Source organism: Microcaecilia unicolor, chromosome 13, assembly GCF_901765095.1.
Source record: "Microcaecilia unicolor chromosome 13, aMicUni1.1, whole genome shotgun sequence".
NCBI lineage: Eukaryota > Metazoa > Chordata > Amphibia > Gymnophiona > Siphonopidae > Microcaecilia > Microcaecilia unicolor.
The window spans coordinates 99910304-99927624 of NC_044043.1; the positions used below are offsets into that span (position 1 = coordinate 99910304).

General features: G+C 46.4%; 1 protein-coding gene across 1 annotated transcript; it reads right to left on the reverse strand.

Moving 5' to 3' along the window:
- Positions 1-4383: 4383 nt before the first annotated feature.
- On the reverse strand, positions 4384-15137 carry HSPB7 (heat shock protein family B (small) member 7). Its single transcript, XM_030222107.1, has 3 exons — positions 14741-15137; positions 11365-11498; positions 4384-5145 (listed from the first exon to the last, which is right to left on the reverse strand). The coding sequence occupies exons 1-3, from the start codon at positions 14910-14912 to the stop codon at positions 4960-4962; spliced, it is 492 nt and encodes a 163-aa protein (XP_030077967.1). The 5' UTR covers positions 14913-15137; the 3' UTR covers positions 4384-4959.
- Positions 15138-17321: the final 2184 nt, after the last annotated feature.

Here is a 17321-nt window from a genome sequence, read left to right on the forward strand (position 1 = left end):
CCAGAATATTTGTGGAACCTTGTTAGTCTTACTCAAAGACGTAGAGCTGTGTCTGACAGACTTCCGTTATCACAATATCCTAGTCCGAAAGGAGATATTTATAGAAGTGTGTTCAACGGTCTGTTTTCATTTCAGTCTGTCAAATGGTGGAATGCTCTTCCTCTGAATATTAGAACACTAATTCAATATAGACCATTTGGGAAAACTTTTACAACATATATTTTTCAGCTGTTTAATAAGTAACTAGTAAAAAAGCCCCGTTTCTAATGCAAATGAAACGGGGGCTAGCAAGGTTTTCTTCTGTGTGAATGTGGGAGTGTGTGTGTCCCTGCCCTCTGCCCTCTCTCCCCTCCCCCCTCTGAGTCCTTCACTGTTACAGAGAGAGCGATTTGATTTCGTGCTTTGCTGTGTTTTCCTTCACTGACTGTTTGTGTTACAGAGAGGGCGGGGCAGACACTCATGGGGAAACCGGATATCTCTCCCCCTTCACACTTCCGGCTGGAGGCTTCATAGAATGTTGGTGGTGCCTTTCATATAGAGAGATGATGTTTATATTTGTAGCTGTCTGGGAATGCCCATTTTTCTTTCATTGTATACCACACGGAGCTCTTTGCGGAACGTAAATGCCTCTTGTAATGTAATGTAAAACAATGGAGTTCTTTTTATTAGATTAGTTTTATATTGCATTATATTTTGATTTGTAATGTATTGTAAACCGTCTTGATCTATACAAGGTAAGCGGTATATTAAATTTGAATAAGCATAATACAAATGGAGAAAGTGCCCGACTGATCACTGCACAGTGCGGTTTGATATAAGAGCCAAAGTGAAGTTCAGACGCATCAAACTCAGTCGTCCTGGATTTCAAACCCTCAGACGTCAGCAAAATGGAGAAGTTATTTGAAGGAGGAACTGGCAGAGCCGGAGGATATAAGGGAAGTGGAAGGACAGTGGGATAAACTGAAAGGGGCATTAAAAGAGGCAACAGATCTTTATATGAAGAAAGTAAATGCAGACAAGAGGAAAAGAAAACTGATACAGTTCTCTAAAGAGGTGGCTATAAAAAGAAAGAGAGAAAGAAAAAGGACAAAATAGAGAAGGTGAAAAAAGGAGAGAATCCTGCATAAAGCTGAGAGAGATGAGGAAAGAAATCAGGAAGCAAAAGCACAGGCAGAAGAAACAATGGTAAAAGCAAGATGAGAAGACTTTTTTCAGGTATATGGGCAAAAGGAGGAAGGACAGAGGTGGAATTACAAGTATCTACAGGTGGGCCTGGGTGAGCACAAACCCACCCATTCTTGGCTCAGGTCCACCCGGTCTGGCCCCCAAAACAGTAAACTGGTGGCTATCTTGCTCCCCTCTCTCACTCTCTGCTACCCTCCCAGATCCAGCATTTGCACCCACCTGCAGCCAGTCAAGACCCCCATCTGAACCCCCCTCCCCATCTACCTCAGCACCTTTGCTGGCAGCAGCAGCCTGCATAGACCCCACAGGCTTCCCTCTGCCACATCCCGCCCTCACTGACATCACTTCCTGTTTCCTCTCTGGCCAGAAGCAGCAGAGGGAAACCTACAGGATCTGTGTTGTGTAGGCAGCAGATGTGCATTGCTGCTGAGGTAGAGTGGGGAGGGAGGTTCGGGGGTGGGCAGGGGCAAATTTTGGATCCAGGGGCGGCCGCTGAGGAGAAGGAGAGAGATGCAGCAGTACAAGGAGAGGGTGCTTTGGAAGGCCCACTCATCTGAAATCTGGGCCCACCCAAAATGCCAGGTCTGGCTACATCCCTGCTAACTGGTCAATATTCAAAATGATTTAACCGGCCAGAAGCGGCCGCTGACTGGTTAAATTGCTTGTTTGGGGCTATCTATTAATTTTCAGCAGTACTTAACCCTCCCTCCGAGTTCCAGGGTCATCCCCTCCCTCCCTCCCTCCGAGTTCCATGGTTGTCTCCTCCCTCCGAGTTCCAGGAAACTGAGTTTCAGGGTCCCCCCTCCCTCCCTCTGTCCGAGTTTCAGGGTCCCCCTCCCAGTTCCAGGATCCCCTCCCCTCGGAACGCGACGTCACATGCATGAGGGTGTCATCGTCCCTCCCTTCCAGTTCCAGGCCCCCTACCTCCAAATTTTAAAAGTCAACTTCACTTACGAAGTCGGATTTACGGCGGCTGACAGCAGCAGCGGTAACAGGCATGCAGGCTCGACCCTTCTCTCTCTCTCAGCTCTGGTCCCGCCCTCATTTCCTGTTTCCGCAAGGGCGGGACCAGAGCTGAGAGAGAGAGAAAGGTCGAGTCTGCATGCCTGTTACCGCTGCTACTGTCGGCCGCCGTAAACCTGACTTCGTAAGTGAAGTTGACTTTTAAAATTTGGAGGTAGGGGGCCTGGAACTGGGAGGGAGGGACGACAACACCCTCATGAGTGTGACATCACATTCCATTGCCTGGCAACTCTGCAGCGTTCCCTTCCAGTGATTGGTCTTTACAAACATGGAAGTACGTGACGGCATTTCAGGAGATGGATATAGCAGGAGCACGAATGCTTCAAGGCTTCACTTTCACGGAGTCAGCTTCAGAACGTTGGAGGTGCTTTTTATTATATAGGATAATGACTGGCTAGCAGAAGGACGTCACATAAGAAGGATGGACAGATGGTCACAAGAGAATTGCTTTTAACAGCAGCAGTTACAGACATTATTTCAGTTCAAGAACTAAGAAATAGAATTATACCAAAACACCCCAGCAGTCGCTTTGAGTTTGAACGGGCTCCCTTCCCTCCGGATACATGGAACCAAAGTATTGGGGGGAGAGGAGGGGGCCACTCACTTTATAACATTGTAGCCATTCACTTGCAGGACTATCAACAGTCAGTGGAAGAAACAGGGTGCTTTATTTCGAGGCCCTGCTGAATTAAAGGCCTCAGGGTCGCTCATTGGTCTTCTGTTTAGAGGCCAGGCCAGGCAGAGTAAGCTGGAAACATTGCCTGTTGTTTAATCAGAAATTCAGCCCCAACCCCAGCCTGGGCACAGTCAGTAGAGGCCTTGGCTTTTCTCTAAACACATCCCCGACCCTCCTATTATAATAAAACAGTTCGGCCTAGAATCCAGTGTCACAGGGCTTACAGAAGTCAGGAAGGATCAGCTTACCAAACGGACAACATGCAGTGTCATTTCTTCATTTCTAGATTTTCTCTTCAAGGATTTATTTCCCTCTTTTTTTTAAATTAGATGTAGCAGTTGATAAAATTAACCTGGGAAGGGGGAGAGGGGGTCTTGACTGATCCCAGAGCAATGTTTTCCTCATAGGATGACCTGGCTTTCCAGGAGCCAATACACTGCACACCTCTTCCTTGTTTCAAGAGGACGTTCTCTCTTGTGAAGGTGGTCAACCTGCTCTTTCACCTCACATTCTCCATTTCTATCAACCTCTTCGCAGCTAACCAGGTCCAATAAACCAGGGAAACTTTTGAACCATTGTTGTGTTTAATTCCCATCTATATGCACGGTGGGAACAACCAGTGAACAAATCTTGTTGAAAGATAACAGGTTAACAGAAGAAGTGAATACAGCCCAGAGACTCCTATTGGTATGGAGTTAGTTAACAGTGATGAAAATTTCTGCTTTCTAGAACTACTGAGAGACTGTGATTAAAGGAACTAGTCAACTGGAAATCAGTGACAGGCAGAATGGAGTCAGATATTGTTGCCTAAAGAGATAGGGTTACCATATGGCTCCAGAAAAAGGAGATCATTAACTTCAATATCTACTTAATGTCGATATTACTATTATCGGAGGAAAAGCTTGAAACAAATGATGGGAAACTCCTTTGTTAATTCATCAATCAACTTAAGGGAGGCCCATACATTCATCACTGGCACAAAAACCTCCTGTCTTTAATACTCTTGAATGTTTGTACAGACTTTTTCAAGTGGCCCTTACACCAAAATATGAAAAGAAACTTATCTTTCCAGCTATCCAGTCTTCTGCTTAATCTCTTCCCACAATCCACGGCCCAACTTTGGCCAAGGTTTCGACTCCTGCAGTACATCTGGCTCTTAGCCTCTGACTGGTGCTTGTTACCTTTCATATTATCACTCTATAATGACTGGCTTGCAGAAGGATATCACATAAGAAGGATGGACAGATGGACACAAGAGAATTGCAGGAGTCAAAACCTTGGCCAAAGTTGGGCCGTGGTTTGTGGGAACAGATTAAGCAGAAGACTGGATAGCTGGAAAGATAAGTTTCTTTTCATATTTTGGTGTAAGGGCCACTTGAAAAAGTCTGTACAAACATTCAAGAGTATTAAAGACAGGAGGTTTTTGTGCCAGTGATGAATGTATGGGCCTCCCTTAAGTTGATTGATGAATTAACAAAGGAGTTTCCCATCATTTGTTTCAGGCTTTTCCTCCGATAATAGTAATATCAACATTAAGTAGATATCATAGTTAATGATCTGTTTATCAACCAAGTGATATTCTACTAGCTCTAGTTATTGATCCAGAAAAAGGAGGCCAGATTGAGCCAGTCTGGGTTTTACTTCCATTGCGTTCAATGGAAGCAAAACCCGGACTGGATTGATGTGTCCTCCTTTTTCTGGAGCCATATGATAACCCTAAATACAGAAAATGACATCTGGGGAGAGAGACCTGTTTGCAGTGACCACAAGGGACCATCGCAGAAGCAGGAAAGGTCCACAAGGCTGGCAAAAAACATCCTTTATATCCTTCCCTGGGAAATTGGTTTTATTTCTCAGACAGACATTCTGTAAAAGGCCTTTGGAGATAATGACATCTCCTCCTTCAGGTTATCTTGCCAGAAGGAGGCTTCCTTGTTTCTAATGGCCAGGACCCCCCTCTTTTAATTACCACCTCACTCCTTCCCAAAGTCTTTCTAATTAAAGAGCTGACACTCAGCCACACCAGACTAGCCTCGCCCTCTTCCACTACCACCGACTCCCTTGAAAACTGGCCCCTAGATTTTGATTTCAGTCCGGAAAGTCTGTTGGCTATGATCTGTGTGCTTGGCAGGATGTCGCTTGGCTTTGATGGTCAGCATCCCATCCTCGCCCAAGGCAGAGTTCACTGAGGTTGGGTCCACATCCTCAGGTAGCTGACACTTGTGAGTGAATGTGTTCATGATGGTCCCATCGGCAGCGAGCTGAAGAAGGGAACAGGAAAGGGAGTTAGTGCCTGCACCACCTCACAGAAGGATCAATGCTCTACATACCTTGTATTGTAGGGAAGTGCATTTGAGATGACATACGAATTGTCAACATTCACCATATCATTAATTTCATGCCATTTTTTGGTGTGTCATTAGAGCGCACTCTTTGTAAATAGGGTGCACTCTTTGTAAAGAGCGTGCACTTTTTGTAAATAGGGTGCACTCTTTGAAAATAGTGTGCACTTTTTGTAAACAGGGTGCACTTTTTGAAAAAAGGGTGCACTCTGAGTATAGTGTGCACTACTTGTAAACAGGGTGTACTCTTTGTAAAGACTGTGCACTTTTTGTAAACAGGGTGTACTCTTTGTAAAGAGAGTGCACTCTGTAAACAGGAAGCACTCTTTGTAAATTGGTTGCTCTCTTTGAAAATAGGATGCACTCCTTGAAAATAGTGTGCACTTTTTATAAACAGGGTGCACTCATTGCAAAGAGTGTGCACGTTTTGTAAATAGTGTGCACTTCTTGTAAACGGGGTGCACTCTTTGTAAAGAGTGTGCACTTTTTGTAAACGGTGCACTCTTTGAAAATAGTGTGCATTTTTTGTAAAAAGGATGCACTCTGAGTATAGTGTGCACTACTTGCAAACAGGGTGTACTCTGTAAAGAGCATGCACTCTTTGTAAACAGGGTGCACTCTTGAAAATAGTGTGCACTTTTTGTAAAAAGGGTGCACTCATTGCAAAGAGTGTGCACTTTTTATAAACAGGGTGCACTCTTGAAAATAGTGTGCACTTTTTGTAAACAGGGTGCACTCTTTGTAAAGCTCCCAACCTCCCTCCGCCCACGTGTTTCATGCACGCTGCTTGTATGCGTGTACAAAAGCCGTAGCACACGCTGATCTGAGCATGCGTAAAGCAGCAACGCTTAGTGACTGGCTGTTTTGTGCGTGCTCAGCTGACTGATTGGCTTCCCCCCTACCAAGCTGTTTGCTGTTTTTGCGAGCAGCTTATTTGTGTCGGTATTTTTTTTTGTGTGTGTGTATCGCTCACTATTTCCAGCACGGTAATTTTTACCGAGGTGGAGATAGTGTTCGGTGCTTTACTGGGACTTTGGTGCATCAGCCCCTAAGCCAGTCCCCTGTTAGCAGGACTTTTTTTGAGAGGGGGACTTGGGGGTACTGAGTACCGGCACCTTTTCCATTGCCTGCTAAAACTGACTTATGGTCCCAAAATTTTAATGAAAGAGCTCAGGCTCTACATTCCAATTCTGCCTTGTCATAGATTCTGTGACTGGTTGCAAGGGGTCTGGCTATTGTGGGATGGGTCCCTCAGTGATCAACCCACCCCTGAAGGATGGCCTGGCCCTCCGAAGCAGATTATAGCCCCGTTTGGCCATGTTTGTCCCACTCCTGTGACTCTGTAACAATGATATTATCTATCGCTCCATGGTGCGACCGCAACTTGAGTATTGTGTTCAATTCTAGTCGCCGCATCTCAAGAAAGATATAGTAGAATTGGAAAAGGTGCAGCGAAGGGCGACTAAAATGATAGTGGGGATGGGACGACTTCCCTATGAAGAAAGATTAAGGAGGTTAGGGCTATTCAGCTTGGAGAAGAGACGGCTGAGGGGAGACATGATAGAGGTATATAAAATAATGAGTGGAGTGGAACAGGTGGATGTGAAGCGTCTGTTCACGCTTTCCAAAAATACTAGGACTAGGGGGCATGAGATTAAACTACAGTGTAGTAAATTTAAAACAAATCGGAGAAAATGTTTCTTCACCCAACGCATAATTAAACTCTGGAATTCGTTGCCGGAGAACGTGGTGAAGGCGGTTAGCTTAGCAGAGTTTAAAAAGGGGTTAGACAGTTTCCTAAAGGACAAGTCCATAAACAACTACTAAATAGACAATTCTGGGAATAACATGTATAGAATGTCTGTACGTTTGGGAAGCTCGCCAGGTGCCCTTGGCCTGGATTGGCCGCTGTCGTGGACAGGATGCTGGGCTCGATGGACCCTTGGTCTTTTCCCAGTGTGGCATTACTTATGTACTTATGTCCTCTACTTGGCTCACTTTTATTACATAGAGCAGTGATTTAACCTATTGTGATGTCATAGTGGCTCATTCCACCAATAAGAGCCAACCTCATTAGTGATGTCATAATGGCTTGATTGTATAGAATGTTTGTACGTTTGGGAAGCTCACCAGGTACCCTTGGCCTGGATTGGCCGCTGTCGTGGACAGGATGCTGGGCTCGATGGACCCTTGGTCTTTTCCCAGTGTGGCATTACTTAGGTACTTATATATGTCCTCCTTCAGCTTTAGGACTTGCAGCTCAGGTTTAGTCTGCGAGAACTTTGCTCGTTACTTTCTCGGGGTTTTAAGTTATCTTGCCTCTGTTTTGCCTGTTTTCCTGCTGCAGATGAGTGAGTTACTGCGATGGTTTCTTTGACTATTTCCCCTACTGACAGGTTGCTTTTGCTGGCAGTTAATCTTCAGATTGATGTATTTTAACTTGTCAGCCTCATTGTCCAGTTTCAATGCCTCGTAAAACACTCCAAATTTCTCAGTTAGAATCCTTCTTCCTGCCACAGAAAAATGTAGGCTATTGTTGCAATATGGTGTTGTTTTTCTGTACATTGCCCCAGCCACTTATGCATCTAAAAGCTTTCTTGTTTGCACCAGGTTTTCAGCCACACATTGAAGATTGATGGTCCGATGATGCTTTTCTTCTGTCTTTTGACAGGTTCAGGGGCTTCCAAAGCAGTGGAAGACAGATTGCCCAGAAATTTCTGCTAAGCTTTGGGAGATTCTGGCTGTCAGGATCGGCTTTGATTTCTGCCAGAAAAAGCTGGGCCCTTAGCAGCTACCATGGCTCTCAGTACCAGGGGTTCTCAGGACACACCCAGCCGGTCAGGTTTCTAAAGAACCCACAATGAATATGCATGAGATAGATTTGCATATAATGGAGATAGGTCATGCAAATGATTTAACTCACACGCATTCATTGTGGATATCCTGAAAACTTGATGGGTTGGGTGTGTCTAAAGGGCTGGGATGAGAACTCAGGTAGAGAGTTGACCAGGGACAGAAATTTCACCCATCCATGCTAAAATCTAACCTATCCCTGCCGGTCCCCACTGGAATCTCCTCCATCTCCGCCCATCCCCTCAAGTAATCACCTCCATCCCCGCCGCCCCGTCTCCTGTACTAAAATAACCTGACTTGTAGTAAAATAACCCAACTTAACAGTAGCCCATGTTGATAATTTCCCCTAGTAGCCCATTGGTTAGATCACCAGACTTGACATCCAGAGGTGGCCGGTTCAAATCCCACTGCTGCTCCTTGTGATCTTGGGCAAGTCACTTAACCCTCTATTGCCTCAGGTACAAACTTAGATTGTGAGCCCTCCTGGGACAGAGAAATATCCCAGTGTACCTGAATGTAACTCACCTTGAGCTACTACTGAAAAAGGTGTGAGCAAAATAAAAAAAACAATTATAGGATTTCAATGCTATCAACCATATCCATTAACTTTTTTAGAGCTATTATAATTGCCACGGGACAAGGAAAGGATAGGTAGGCTGGCCTGGCACTACAGGTCTATGGGAACCCTGCAGAACCTGTGTCCATCCCTGCGGGAGTCCAATGGACCTGGAGGGGATCCCAGTGGGAACCATGGGATTCCTTCCAACCCTGTTCCCATGTAGCTCTCTAAACTCCTCTCTGTACTAATAGCACTGCACCAACCCTGACAGCAGCTCCAGCCGGGAGAAGCTACATTTCAGAAGCTCAGTTGCAACAGACACATTCAGACTGTTCGTACAGTCACTGGTAATTTGGCTTTAATCGGCTGTTCCATGAAATTATTAGACCGAATGCAAATCATAGAGAACATGGCAGTTAGATTACTCTATGGCTTAAAGCACTGTGATTCAGTGAAGGAATATAATTTGAAACTATATTGGCTACCTATTAAAGAACGAATTTATTTCAAAGTGTGTACAATGATTTTTAAGATCCTCTGTATATGCTGGATTTAGTAAATCTCCTGCATTGTTCTCAGACACATAATCGATTCCTTTTACAATTTAAAGCACTGCTGCTTTCAACTCAATGAGACATTTTTCCACATCACTTCACTACCCAATGGCTTCGTTATGGAATTCACTTCCCTTAGTTCAAACTACACAATGTTTAGAAAGAACTGGAAAACAGTTTTGTTTCCACGTTTGGAGTCTTGATTGATACATTTAATGGGTATTTGTTTTAATATTTGAATGATTTCTTGTAGCTCCCAGAATGATTGTTTCTGGTTTTCTTTGTTTTTGTAACCCGCCTTGAACTGTTAAGGTTAACATAACACACATCTCTTGCTGGGAGAAGCTGGTGCTGCAGGATCTGTGAGCTTCCCAAAGCCAGCACTGTTGCACCATTCCTTAGATCACCTCCTGCTGGAACAAACTGGTACTGCAAAATCTGTGCACTCCCCAAGAGTCTGTACTCCTGCCTCGTTCCATACAGTGCCACCTATTGGATGAAGATGAGCTTTTAGGGGTGTTTGTGTGGAGCAGAGATAGGAAGGGTTTTCACAGTTAATATACATAGATAAATTTGCATGCATTGCCTCCATTATATGTAAATCTATCTCATGCATATTCATTGTGAATATATTGAAAAGCAGACCAGTTTTTGCATCTTGAGAAGTTTGCCAGGCCTGACAAGTTTTAATCCTGTGGAATGTGTGAAGTGGCCAATGTGGTTTCTTTTTGTCCAGAAAGCTGACATACTAAAGCCTTGCTAAGTGGCTGACGTCCAGGACATGCTGTTCCCAGCGCCTGTGTTGAATGAGAAGTGTGGAACAGCATGAACTTCACTGTGATGTGCAGATCACATGCAGAAATCCTGGCTGTTGGACTGCCCCCCTCTGTGGCTCTAATAAATTACTAAATAAAATGAATAAGGATACAGCAGACAGGTCTTTGTGGCTTTGTGCTGAGCTTTCGCCAGTGGCTGCCAGTCTGTAACAATATTTCAGTGTTGACGGAATTTTTCTTTTAAGCTAAGCAGATGAAACCTGATTTGAACCCCGCTTGGTCCGGGATCCTTATGACACATAACTCCTTGTATGCCAGAGTCAAGTAAATAATATCTCAATTTCTGTTCTGATATAATAAGGTGTAGTAAGGTTACTGCACCTTTTAACAGAAGGGCAACCTTCGAAAGCTAATCAAGAAATGTATTAAGTTATGTCCAATAAAAAAGGTATCATCTTATTTTCTTTTCCATGTTTTATTTTGTTTGATTTCTATTGATTACCTTTAAAAGTGGACTAACACGGCTACCACACCGCTCAACTCACTTTTTAACATGCTAAAATTACCTCACATTCCTGAAAATCCCATTTAAATAAATGGACAGGCTATTACTGCTTAATGCAGGAAGGTGCGTTAAGACCTAACTCATGTTTGTTTTAATAACGCCTGCGTCAGAGGTGAAGCAGCTGGAGCTGGTGTCAGTCAATTGTGCTGGGCCACTGGGGTCCTGGACCTGCAGTTCTTTGGTGTGGAGAACCTGGATTTGGGTGTGCAATGGGAACTGCAGGTACAGCAACCAGGCTGGCACAGCGGCTAACACTTACCCCAGAAATGTCAGTTGCACAGTTCTCCACATCTGACCCTGGAGCCTAAAAGACAGACTAATCACTGGGGCATGAGTCAGGATTCTTCCCCGGGATCCCTATTCACTACCTACCTGCACCCACTCACTAACTGGAATAAGTTGGTGAAGTGTAGATACCAGTGGCTGGGGTGGGAGTGGGGAAGTTAGGTGTGCAGGAAGTAGCAAAGTGAATGTGTGGATTAGTTACGTGGGTAGGGTATAGGACAGTGAATGGGTGGGGGTAGTTAGGTGGCTTTGAATTGTGTGTGCGTATGTGTGCATGTGTGTGTGAGTGTAGGGCTGTGTACACGCAGGAACATTTGTGACAGAGGCTACACCCATGTAAGAAAGAAAGGTGTCTGTGAAAGGTTGTGCCTCTGTCCCTGCAGGGTATGTATGCGCCATATCGGGAAACCAAAGGTCCATCAGGTTTCCAACAGTGGCCAATCCAGCAAAAGATCCCAAAAATGTACAAAACATTTTATACTGCTTATCCCAGAAATAGTGGCCATGTGTCCCATATGCGTGTGCAGGGCTGTGTCTGTACCTTACCTTCTCTGCGTGCACTTCGATTTGATTGTTAGATGTGGTGACGATGATATCTTCTGGAGAGAAGTCACTGACGTCCACGGCAAACTGGTAAGTATCTCCCAGGGTCTTAATGTTCCCTGCATTACCTGCACGAGCTGTGAGGAAGAAGAAAAATGGACTCAAAAGAGAGTCAAGAGGTGTCCCACAGTCAGTGCCACGGGCTGAGTCTATTTCAGAGAACATTAGAAGTGCTGTGTGTACCACAGAATCCAGGATCCCACACAATTCAGTACAATACCTCCTGCTGGGAGAGGCTGGTACTGCAGGAGCTGTGTGTTCCCTCACAGCTCCTGCACCACTCTCTACACCACCTCCTGCTGGGAAAAGCTAATACTGCAGGAGCCTTGAGCTCCCTCACAACCAGCACTCTTGTGCCATTCTCTACACCACCTTCTGCTGGGAAAAGCTGGTACTGCAGGAACCTTGAGATCTCTCACAGCCTGTGACATTCTCTACACCACCTTCTGCTGGGAAAGGCTGGTACTGCAGGAGCCTTGAGCTCCCTCACAGCCAGCATTCTTGTTCCATTTTCTATACTACCTCCTGCTGGGAAGAACTGGTACAGCAGGATCTGTGCATTTCCTCACAGCCAGTACCCCTATATCATTCCTTACAGCATTTCCTGACGGGATGCAGGATTGAGGGGTAATGCTCTGAACCTAATGCCGATGTTAGAGCCAATTAGTGCTGGACTAGCGCTGGTGTTAATCTGCGCAGAATGCTCACAGGGCTATAGAGCAGGAAATGTGCATGCCAGAAATGGCTGCAAATTGTATTTAGATGTAGTCAAATGAATGTTAATGAGGTCATTTGCTCTGCCCCTCCCAATGCTCAGAGAACAGTGCACAAATCCTGCTCTTACCCCTGGAAACCTACTGCCAGCTCGGAGCTCGCATTAGGCAGTTTGAAGAGAGGATTTCTTTTGATTTTTAGTTTAAAATCTGCCATTTTTAATTTCTTTTGGAAGCGGAGGGAAGCCCATGCAAGCCTGTAAGCGCCAGAACTGAGAAAGAAACGTGTGTGAGTGCAAGCAAACCTGAAAGTGGAAGCTCACATCGGCACCTATCTTCTGTGCTTCAATACAAGCCTTTCAAGTGAAATTTTTTTAAAAAAAGCTTATATTTAAAGGCACAGAACAGTGTCAGCAATGTGAGCTTCACTTAAGGGTTTGCCTGGCTCATGAGTACAAGAGTTGCACTTATGGTGAAACTCTTGTGCGAATGTGCCAGGCACGTTCCTTCCCTTTAATTTTGTCTCACAGTGCATGTACGATTTGAATGCCATTAGCTTTGAGCATTGAAGGGCTAGTTTTCTGTGCTGTTCGCTATAGAGCCAGAGCTTTGAGCATCAGGGCTTGAATTATCAGTAGAGAAATAATTTTATCTCTGAGACGTCACCTTAAAGTCAGGGACTTTTGGAAGCAGTGTAAAATTTTAGGATATTGAAGGAAACAAGACGTCTTAACGCCGTGGACTTCCTTTGGCCTATGCGTGTATGCACCAATGTTTTTCAGTAACAGCTGACTTTTCAAGTGATGGGGGATGTTGAGCAGGAAATTTCTTACCCAGACATGGACGTGCACTAGGTCCACGCCAAGAGTAGGAGGAGAGCAGCGGTGCCTTTAGACTACTTCAGCCCCCACAGCAAGGAGGAAGGGCCCGGCCAGAGGTACAGCCCTTCTCCTCCTCGGGGTGACAGGTAAGGGGGAGGGAAGAAGGGAGGGAGGGAGACAGGCAGAATCCATCTCAATATTTTGAGTGATCAAGCAAAGGCGGTTTATCAAACCATCATCTTTCCCTTATGTGTACATGGAGCAGCTTAACTGAGAAATAATGCGTTCCTTATATCTCGGTTTGGTCTCAAAATGACACCACTTATGGCTGCCATATGTACCCTGAGGCATTTGCATAACGTACAGCAGATGACCACAGTACATAAGAAGATAATGCCATGCGGTGTCAGACTCATGATCCACTGAGTCCAACAGTGGCCAATCCAAGCCCTAAATGGGACATTCATTCCCTGTCACTCATTCCTGGAACTAAGAAGTTAAGAAGTGTCAATTTCAAACCTACTTATCCTCCAAAAACTTGTTCAAACTTTTTTTTTTTTTTTGTCATTTGGCAGCTCCATCTGGTCAACTCTGACCTGGCTGTCATTCACAAGAACCTGTATTTACCATTCCAGCACACTGCAGCTCTACCTGCAATCATGGGCCCTGAATCTAGCCACCAAATGTCACCTTAAGGATGAACCACGACCTTCCGGGGAGAACTGTGATGACTACCGCATCCCCAGCCAACCTTGGGAACAGAAGACACCAGTGGATGGTGGATGGTGGTGGTGGTGGTGGTGGGGGGCATACTGGGGATTTTCCACATGACAGTGAAGAACTGAGCCACCAGGACACATTGTCCAAACCTTTTCCAACCCAGGCTTCAGCACATCTCAGCTAACACATTCCATACATGAACTACCAGGATTTCTACTGAAAGCAACCAACAGAGAACTCTTAATAAATAGCTGCACTGTGCATTGACTTGAGAAATGCTTTCTGAACTTTATATTAAATCTGCTACCAGCTAGTTTCATGGCGTGTCCCCTAGTCCCTATTTAGCTGTTCCAGCCCGTTCAGGATTTGATCATCTCTATTGTCTCCCCCAGTTCTCTCTTCTCCATGCTGTTCCCACCTTCTTCCTAAGGAAGTGTTAAGGGAAGTGGGGCTCCCAACATGATCCTTTGGGACAGCAGATGCAGGAACTCTGTGCAGAGCATCATCTACAAAGCCTCCGGCTGAGAGTAGCCAAGACTTACGAACACCCCCAAAAGCCAGCATCCTGCCCCATTCCCTACAGAAACTTTTGCTGGGAGAGGCTGGAACTGTAGAACTGTAAATAATCAGGGTCCCAGTCCTCGGTTCAGGTCGGGAGAATCATTATCCGTATGAGATTAAAATATCTTTAAGATGAAATCACGTTAAGACCATGGGCAGGAAAATATCCTTCTTAAGAGCCAGACATCAGTCAGTAAAGCCAGGCTTAAAATAGATCCTGTTATAATGAAGCACGACACACTGACTATTGTACAAGATGCAGTGTGTGTCTCTTAATCTCATGTGCGCTGATTGACGTATCTGTGAGAACCCAAGCAGATCATCACAGCACCAAATCACAACAAAATAATGCATAGGACGCTTCTGAAGCTTGGCATTCCTAATACAACCACATCAAAATGCCAATGTGAAGCCAACTCATCCGGCCTCTGCTTCCCTCTTTCCCCCCTTGTATCCCCAGAGGAGTGATGGAGCATCTCTAAGGTAGCCTGGGCCAGCACTTGCCTGTGAAGCCCAGGGGCTCCGGACGTGCCCTGCGGAAGCCGCCAAAGTCGTCGGAGAACATGACGGGCGCTTTCTCCAAGCGCGGTTCCCAGGACGGAGTGGTGGAGGTGGATGTCGAGCTGTGGTGATAAGTGTGCTGTGAGCGGAAGGCAGAAGAGGACTTGAGGCTCATTGACGTCCAGGAACTATTCAAGAGAGAAAATAAAATCAAAGGAGAGGCGGGGGGGAAAAAACAGAAAACGTTCCTTCCTGCCCCCCCACCACCCCCTAGATCCTGGTGGCTGAATGTGGATCAGACACTGGAGCGACACCTCTGAGTGCTAAGCCCTGTTTGCTTGTGAGCTGAAGCAGGGATCCTGGCTTAGCTTTATAAAAGGCCCCCCCTTTCCTCCTCCCTCCATCATCGGTCAGGCTGCGGCAGTGATCCAGCCTCTCGTAAACCCCTTCTATATTTAGAAAGTCACTGCATTGTCCAAGCAGCTGTGGAAAGTTTATGTGATGAGAGAGTTGCTGATGAACACATCAGAGCCAGATAACACAGAGGAAGAGTCAGGGCCGGCTTCTCCCCATCCACCCCTGAGGGAAGAGAGGGAGGGGGGTGCAGGGCCTGTGCTAGAATCCAGACAAAAGGTTGGATGGATCCCTGGATGGGAAAGGAGACCTATGAAAACCCGCTTGGCCTGACACACTGGGATTTGAATATGTCCAGTGGTAAATGAGATCCTGGTGATCGGGGCCAGTTTTAAAGCACAGGTGACAAATTACTCAGGAGGGAGACTTTCTGTGCAGTCCTGGTTTTGAACTCATATCCCAAAGTAGCGTGGGATTTAGAGTTCCCTCTCAGGGCCGGATTAACACTATATTGCACCAGGGGCGTAGCCACGGGTGGGCCTGCATGGGCCTAGGCCCACCCAGCAGCGGAGCGGAGGGAGCAGGCAGCGCTGATCCTACATCTGCCTCCTTCTCTCTGACGGCAGCGCTTCCCAGACGCTGCCTACCGCCGCCACGATCTACCTCCTCCCTCCGTCTCACTCTCAACAGCAGCGGTAGCATCGCGATTCAAACACGCTGCCTCCTGCAGAGGAGACGCTTCCGGGTTAGAAGCAGGAGGTAGCGTGTTTGAATCACGAAGCTACCACTGCTGTTGAGAGTGAGACAGAGGGAGGAGGTAGATCGTGGCGGCGGTAGGCAGCGTCTGGGAAGCGCTGCCGTCAGAGAGAGGGCGGGCAGGTGGAATGGGAGGGAAGGATGCATGGGGGTGAAGGAGAATCTCTGGACACATGGATGGGAGCGGGAGGGGAGGGGAGAGAGGAGAGTCACGGGATGGATGGATGGAGGTGGGGGTCAGGGGAGAGAGGAGAATTACTGGGGATGGATGGATGGAGGTGGGGGGCAGGGGAGAGAGGAGAATTGCTGGGGATGATGGATGGATGGATGGAGGTGGGGGGCAAGGGAGAGAGGAGAATTTCTGGGGATGGATGGATGGAGGTGGGGGTCAGGGGAGAGAAGAGAATTGCTGGGGATGGATGGAGGGGAGAGAAGAGTTGCTGGACATGGGCGGATGGAGGGGAGGGAAGAGGAGAGAGGAAGGTTGCTGGACATGGGTGGGTGGATGGAGGGGAGGGCAGGGGGCAGAGGAGGGTTGCTGGACATGGATGGATGGAGGGAAGGGCAGGAGAGAGGAGGCTGCTGTATATGGATGGAGAAGAGGGAAGGGAGAGAGAAGTAATGCTGGACATAGATGGAGGGGAGGGAAGAGTGAGGAAGGAGATGAGATGAGGAAAAAGGAAGAGAGGAGAAAATTGCACATGGATGAAGAAAATAGGCAGAAGCTGGATCCACTGGACAGTCAAGTCTACGGAGGACTCAGAGCAAGAAATGAAGAAGAAAGGCGGAAAGTAAAGAAATAAATGGAAAGGAAGCCCTGGAAACGGAGTTAAGAGGACAGATAGCAGCAGAATCGGATACTGGGCCAGCATGATCAGAAAAACAGTCACCAGACAACAAAGGTAGAAAAAAATCATTTTATTTTCATTATAATGATTGGAACATGTCCACTTTGAGAATCAGGTGCTCAACATTAAAAGTTTATATTTATTTATTTATGGCATTTTATCCCACATTAAACATGAATGAGATTGGAACCTGGGATCATTTAATGTTTTTTTTCCTGGAGAGAGTAATGCATTGCCTCCCCCACCCCCCAGGCTCTCTCCCCGGCTATAGCCAGCTCTGCAATTTTGAGGGGAGGTGCACAGGTGGACGGGGGGGGGGGGCGCAGAGGTGGACTGGGGAGAGAGCCTGTTGTTAAACATTTACCAGCACACCACTGTCTAGTGCCCACCCATCCAACCTGTTGGCCCACCCAAAAATTGACTTCTGGCTACGCCACTGGTGTGGCCCATCCAGCCTGCACATCCTCAGCAGAGGCGTAGCTAGGTTTTGATGTCTGGGGGAGCAGACTTTTGTAAAATAGGCGTCAGAAGGGTAGGCCGACCATAGCATCCCACAGCACAGAAGGTGCAACTAGACATTCCTAGAAAAGTCAAGGCACTGCTAATGCGCCCCAAGCCTAGGGGAC

Bases quoted from the DNA above. Each gene is read 5' to 3' on its own strand.
- HSPB7 (XM_030222107.1), bottom strand. From the start codon at position 14,912: ATGAGCCTCAAGTCCTCTTCTGCCTTCCGCTCACAGCACACTTATCAC. The intron at 11,499-14,740 runs GCAAGTGCTGGC...TCTTCCTCACAG, and splicing joins GGAGCCCCTGGGCTTCACAG to CTCGTGCAGGTAATGCAGGG. The intron at 5,146-11,364 runs GTAAGGTACAGA...TCCCTTCTTCAG, and splicing joins TCGAAGTGCACGCAGAGAAG to CTCGCTGCCGATGGGACCAT.